Genomic DNA, 6,510 nt, shown 5'->3' with positions numbered 1-6,510 from the left:
CTTTGTCTTCCCATCAAAATATTACACAGTAAAACAAAATGCATTCTTTACTTAAGTTATAGTGTTAACAGTGCAGCAAATAATATTTATTTAAAGTTTTTGTATTGATAACAAATATAGAGGAAAATAATTGTTTACCAGGCCAAGATTTAAAAAGTGACATTTTCTGAAACATTTCATTGACCTCAGTACAGTTATATATATTCATAAAGCCATACACAGATAAAATGATTGCACACACACACACACACACACACACACACACACACACACACACAAAGCTGCTTCCATAGCAATGTGCAGGAAGTATTGAAAGGTACAGATTGTTAGGTTATAGAGCCCAGGTCACACGGCGTGCTTGGACATGTGTTTTGTTCATATTACCATCCTTTGAGGACATAGAGTGTACATGGACAATGCTCCGAGGCATTGTGGTGCGCTCTGGAAGTGAAATAACTTGGATTGAACTCCCAGACAGCCTTCTGCCATTACTGTCTCTGTGTGGTATACAGAATTTCATGCAGGCACATCTGTTTGTGCACTGTACAAAACAGAAGATACCTGGGGACAGAGAAACAGAGGAGCAGCATTAGTGTGATGTGCAGAGGTGTGGGACTACTACTTCCAAACCCTTACAAGACCCTGACCACTGAGCCCTGTGAATGTGTCCCAGCTACTATCTGGAGTCATCCTGGAGAAGAATGAATTAGTCAGAGGAGGTGGAATTATCTATAGTAACTTCAGTGATTCTCAGCTCCCTGAGGGGGATTCATTCTGAATGAAGATGTGCTTCTACATGGGTTCCATGGGGAGGTGCAATTCTTATGAAATTTGCAGGAGGAGGAGGGGACCTCTTGTTTAAGTGGGTTCCTGTTTTGCCAACGCCAATTTTGATGTTGTCTGTCTTGTAACTGCTTTGGTACCACAGTGCTTTCCTTGGCTCCCTGGTTCTCTTTAACATTATTGAACCTTGTTCTCTAGCCACTGTCCCTGGTGGTTTATCTCTGCCTTAAAGTTGGAAAGGTACTAAAAATAATGAAAAGGAAAAACAAGGAGTGCTCTTGGAAGCAGGGTTAGCCTACCATGTCCAATTTCAGCTTTCTGCTTCTAAGAATTGTATTTAGATAGTCCAGGTGAGTTTTTCACATTTAAAAAAATGGAGTTGGCATCTTTTCCTTGATTTTCCATTTTCATTACTTTATACTTCTCTTTGTGCAGATTGTCTGATTTCTATCTCTCTTCTAGGACCCCGGGGATACTCACCACAAGTGAGAAGGGATGCGATGGCTAAGTAGGCCGTGAAAATGATCCATTTGATCTTATAACTAATAAAGTATACATGTTCACCTTTATTTAGCTTGTGATGATACATAGTGATTGAATAAAACATGAGGCAACCTAGTGTCCAAAAGAAAGAATATTTTTTCTCAAGGAGTTTATAATCATTACCACCATTCATCTTATCTCCCAAACTATCCCTTCTGGCACAGTTATTCCATAGGGTGATCACAAGTTTGTGATAGATCTAATCCAGAAACAATATATACCCTTGATTCATAGAATTGGAAAGGCCAACTATTTGGAGATTAGTGAAGGGAACCCATAAGGCCATTGCTACTTCCATCAATACTGGCAGAGCCAGAAAGTTACCTGTGAAGAAACTCAGGAAGCCAACAAAGAGGTGCACGCACTTATTTTGAGGAATCATAGAGGTTAACTGCAGACCTAAGATCAAGTTAAGATAGATGGAAATGTTGAGACTCATCATCATCGTGCGCCTGATCATCCTCAGGCTGTCTGTTGGGAAGCAGAAGCTGCATTGAGAGAAAGATACTTCTTCCAGACTCATTTCCACGACTGTCTAGGTCATACTTTCACGAGGGCCTAAAAATCTCAGAATACAAAAGAGAGGAAAGGAATAAAGAATAAAGAGGCAGTGTACTTGAGACAACAGAGAGAACCAGAAGAAACTTAACTCAGAGGTTAAGTACCACTCTATCCATCAAATACCTTACTCCACCCACCCTCTCCTATGGATGCTAAAATCCATTTGCTTTTTGGTCCGTCATTTTTGTTGTACCCCTCATGTCTAGTTGTGCTGATTACCCTACTGCTAGGCTTATCAAAAGCCCAGTGCTTAAACCAGTGAGCTCCTAATATTTTCTCCCCAAATCAAAATGGTAAAAGTTTAGAGTATCCCTCCCTTATGTTGTGTATGTAAATGCCTGAGCAAGTTGATCTCAGGAATAATGGATAAGTTGATCAGATGATGAAAGTCAAAGAACTGTGAAAATTTCCTCTCCACCACTTTCCACAGTACAGTTCTGACCTTCAGGCCATAAAGCAGGACAGCAACCCAGCCACGGACTGTGGGTAGTCTTATCTTTTCTCACTTTGGGAATCAATTCCACCCAGTTGTCCATGATGAGTCCAGCTACCATCATGAGTATGGCTATAGATGAGAAAACTACGTTGACAGCCTGGATACTTCTGTTTGGGACATGCATCATTGTGGACAAAAATCTCTACCCAAGACTACCACCAGTGTTTCACACGTCTTTTCTTTGATAAGACACAAGATGAAGGGTGGAATCTGAATGCTCACTGACTGCTGAGGAGTTGCCAGAGACACCAGTGGTGGAAGGTGCTGAAGTAACCTGTAGAATGGAAAAATAACTTCCTCCCTTTACTATTCTTATATAAAGGGCAGACTGTTGTCAGAGCAACAAACTGCCATGGAATCCTGGTCTGTTGGTTTGACCCTTGACCTTGGGACATAAGGCACTGGAGCAACCAAGCTATGCAAAGGTTCTTTGAGAGAGCTATGATATGGCAAGGTCTGATATAAAAGAAAGTGATACCAGAAACAGACTTTAAAGACTTTGACAAGTATAACTAAAGAAGTTCCATATTACAATCAGAATGAAGTATGCTGGTGATAGTTGACACTGGGTGCAGTCTGTGAAGAGGAGAACCCTTAGGTATTATGGGTAAGTGCTCAGTTAGTTAGCACCATAAAAGGGAATGCCCATTAGAAATTTTGGGTGTGTTATAGAAACTCAAATCTTCAGTGAGGTTCCTCAATAAGGTTTCTAGGGAGAGTAAAGCACTGAAACTCAAAAAGGAAAAAAAAATGTTCTGGTACACTGAACCATTCCAGTTCACTATCTTCCATAAGGCATAAGAATCCTTTCTTGTCAGAATTGCCTTTGTAACTTGGTAGAGAAAATATGTTCAGAGTCCTTGGGGAGAAGAAAACTATGGAATGCACTAGGTTTGGAAGCAGACAGATGTTCTAAAACCCCTTAAATGCCTTTTGCTGGGAAATAAGAAAACTTCTCCAAATATTTTCCTCCCATTTTTCCCTTTTATTGAAAATATTCTTTTCTCATAGACTATATCCTGATTATAGATTCCCTGCCTCTATTCCTCCCAGTTACTTCCCACCTACCTCCCCGCAAATTCACTCCCCTGAGATGAAAGAAAAACTATGATATCAAAAAGTTGGACACAGCAACCCAATAAGAGGTCTTTGATCCCTGAGGGGAGGGATTAGATGGAGATATACCATTTAGGGATGAGTGTTCCAAGGTCTCATTCTCTATACACTATCTAGATATGGGTTTATGTATTTTCTCCCATCTGCTCCAGGAGGAAGTTTCTCTGGTGATGGCTGAGCAAGGCACTGATTTATGAGTATCAGTCATCAGGACCCCCCCCATCTTTTTTATATTTATTATTTTTACTTATTTTGCATGTCAATCCCAGTTCCCTTTCCTTCCCTCCTCAACGCCCCTCCCATTTCACCCCCCCCTCCACAGGGAGGGTGATGCCTTCCAGGAGGGATCATCAAATCTGTTAAGTCATTTGGGGTAGGGGTTAGGCCCTCCCTCCTGCCTCTAGGCTAAGGCAGTATCCCTCCATGGGGAATGTGCTCTCAAAGTCCTTTCGTGCACCAGGGATATATTCTGGTTTCACTGTCAGAGGTCCCTTAGACTGTCCAGGCCGCCTAACTGAGACCCATGTTCAGGGTTCTAAGTCAGTCTAATGCTGGTTTCCCAGCTATCAGTCTGGGGATCCGTGAGCTCCCCCTTGTTCAGGTCAGCTGTCTCTGGGTTTCTGTAGCCAGTCTGTGGGTTTCTTTAGCTTGGTCTTGACCCCTTTTCTTCTCACTTCTCCCTCTCTGCAACTGGATTCCAGGAGTTTGAGGAGCACCTCCCCCATCTTAAACAAACAGACAAACAAACAAAACCCCCAAACCAGTAGTATTTAGTTTTACTCTAGGTCCCTGGACTATCTCATCTCTGGTTCTTGGTCACCCAAGCAGTCTCAGGTATTGGTTCCATCTTGTGGAGTGGGCCTTTAATCAAATCACATATTGGCTGTCTATTGTTCTTAAATGCAGAGTCATCTCTTTAGGTCCCTTTCTTGGACTCCTGGCTGTATTAGAACTTACTCGGTAGACCAGACTGGCCTCAGACTCAGAAATCTGCCTGCCTTGTCCTCCTGAGTGCTGGGATTAAATGCATGAGCCACCACTCTGAGTTTAGCAGAAATAGATCTAAATTAGTCTTGAGAATGAAAATGTCTGCACATGCATTCTCTCTCTATTTCTCTCTCCTTCCTCTACCCCCCTGTCTCCCATGCTCCCCTATCACTTCCTCCTTCTCTCTCAATGTTATATGCTATGTAGATGTCAAGATTATTTAGGTCCACAAAAGAAACATGACATTAGACTCATTAGTCATATCATTCCTATGATCATAAAACCCACCATGCTGGCTAGTTTTATGTCAACTTGACACAAAATAGAGTCATTTGAGAGAAGAGAATATCAATTGAGAAAATGTCTCGATAAGTCCTGGCTATATAGGCAAGCATGTAGGATATTTTCTTAATTAGTGATTGATTTTGGAGGGCCCAGCCTATTGGGCTGATGGGCCTAGGCACAAGGGAGCAGGCTGTGCAAGCCATGAGGATCAAGCTAAAAAGCAGCATTCCTCCATGGATTCTGCTTCATCCTTTGTCTCCAAGTTCCTACACTGGCTTAACTTAGTGATGGGCTGTTACCTAGAAGTGTAGGGTGAAAGAAAATCCTTTCTCTGAGTTGCTTTTGGTTATGGTATATTGTTACAGCAATAGAAACCCTAAGATACCCATGAAGGTTGAGGCTAGTTTTAAGAATGGCAATCCATTGCTAATAATATCCCCACATATAAAAGTTTAGAAACTAGAAATGATAATTGTGTGGCATTAATGATTGCAGGATTCACCTTCAAATAATTGGGTGTGCTCCCATTGAGACAATTAAGACTTTTCAAATAACACTGGCTCTAGAGACTGCAAGAAAAATGAAATGATTACTAATCTAAATTACTTTCTCTCTTCTTACTAGGTTGTGTAGGTGCCTCTGTGATACAAGGGTAATTGCAAGAATCATAAGGCCTAGTAAATTACAATGGGCTTTTGAATTTTGTAACCCTGGGATCTTGTGGATGAGGTTTCTTTTTTTTTCTCAGTTCTTTTTAAAATATATAATTTATTATTTTTTCTTATTTTACATATCGATCCAAGTTCCCTCTATTCCCCCTCTCACCTCACCCCCCCCCCACTTCACAGGGAGTGTGATACCTTCCAAGAGGGATCATCAAAATCTGTCAAGTCATTTGGGGTAGGACCTAGGCCCTCCCTCATGTCTCCAGGTTAAGGGAGTATCCCTCCATGGGGAATGTGCTCCCAAAGTCCTTTTGTGCACCAGGGATACATCCTAGTTGCACTGTCAGAGGTCCCTTAGACTGCCCAGGCCTTCTAACTGAGACCCAAGTTCAGGGGGTCTGAGTCCTCCAATGCTGATTTCCCAGCTATCAGTCTGGGGGGTCCATGAACTCCCTCTTGTTCAGTCAGTTGTCTCTCTAGGTTTCTGTAGCCTGGTCTTGACCCCTCTTCTTATCACTCCTCCCTTTCAGCAACTGGATTCCAGGAGTTCGGCTCAGTGTTTAGCTGTGGGTGTCTGCTTCTGTTTCCATTAGCTACTAGATGAGGGCTCTATGATGGCATATAAGTTAGTTATATCAATCTCATTATCCCACTATTGCTCAGATTGTTAGTTGGGGGTCATCCTTGTAGGTCCCTGGACATTTATCTAGAGTTAGTTTTCTCTTCAAACCTATAATGGCACCCTCTATTACGATATATTTATTTATTTATTTATTTATTTATTTATTTATTTATTTATTTATTTATTCTTGTCTATTCATCCCTGACTCAATCTTCCTGGTCCCACATATGTTTTCCTCTCTTCACCTTCTCTTTCCCCTAACTCCCTCTCCACTCACTGCCCACCCCCACTCCCAATATGCTCAGCAGATATTGTTCCTTTCCCCTTCTGTGAGGGACCTTGTATGAATCTCTTAGGTTCCTCCTTGTATCCTAGTTTCTCTGGTGATGTACATTATAGGCTGGTGAGTGGATGAGTTTTTAATTGTATTGTTTCTGTGATTATTGTCTAGG

General features: G+C 41.7%; 1 protein-coding gene across 1 annotated transcript; it reads right to left on the bottom strand.

Annotated features, from left to right (window-relative positions):
* Positions 1-282: 282 nt before the first annotated feature.
* On the bottom strand, positions 283-2,711 carry Tmem225 (transmembrane protein 225). The gene is made up of 4 exons (XM_051197074.1): positions 2,330-2,711; positions 1,651-1,797; positions 1,264-1,398; positions 283-561 (listed from the first exon to the last, which is right to left on the bottom strand). Exons 1-4 carry the CDS (start codon positions 2,508-2,510, stop codon positions 332-334), a joined length of 693 nt encoding a protein of 230 aa, XP_051053031.1. The 5' UTR covers positions 2,511-2,711; the 3' UTR covers positions 283-331.
* Between the last annotated feature and the right edge of the window lie 3,799 nt (positions 2,712-6,510).

The sequence above is a fragment of the Phodopus roborovskii genome, unplaced genomic scaffold, assembly GCF_943737965.1.
Source record: "Phodopus roborovskii unplaced genomic scaffold, PHOROB, whole genome shotgun sequence".
Taxonomy (NCBI): domain Eukaryota; kingdom Metazoa; phylum Chordata; class Mammalia; order Rodentia; family Cricetidae; genus Phodopus; species Phodopus roborovskii.
This window is presented reverse-complemented; position numbering and strand designations above follow the sequence as displayed.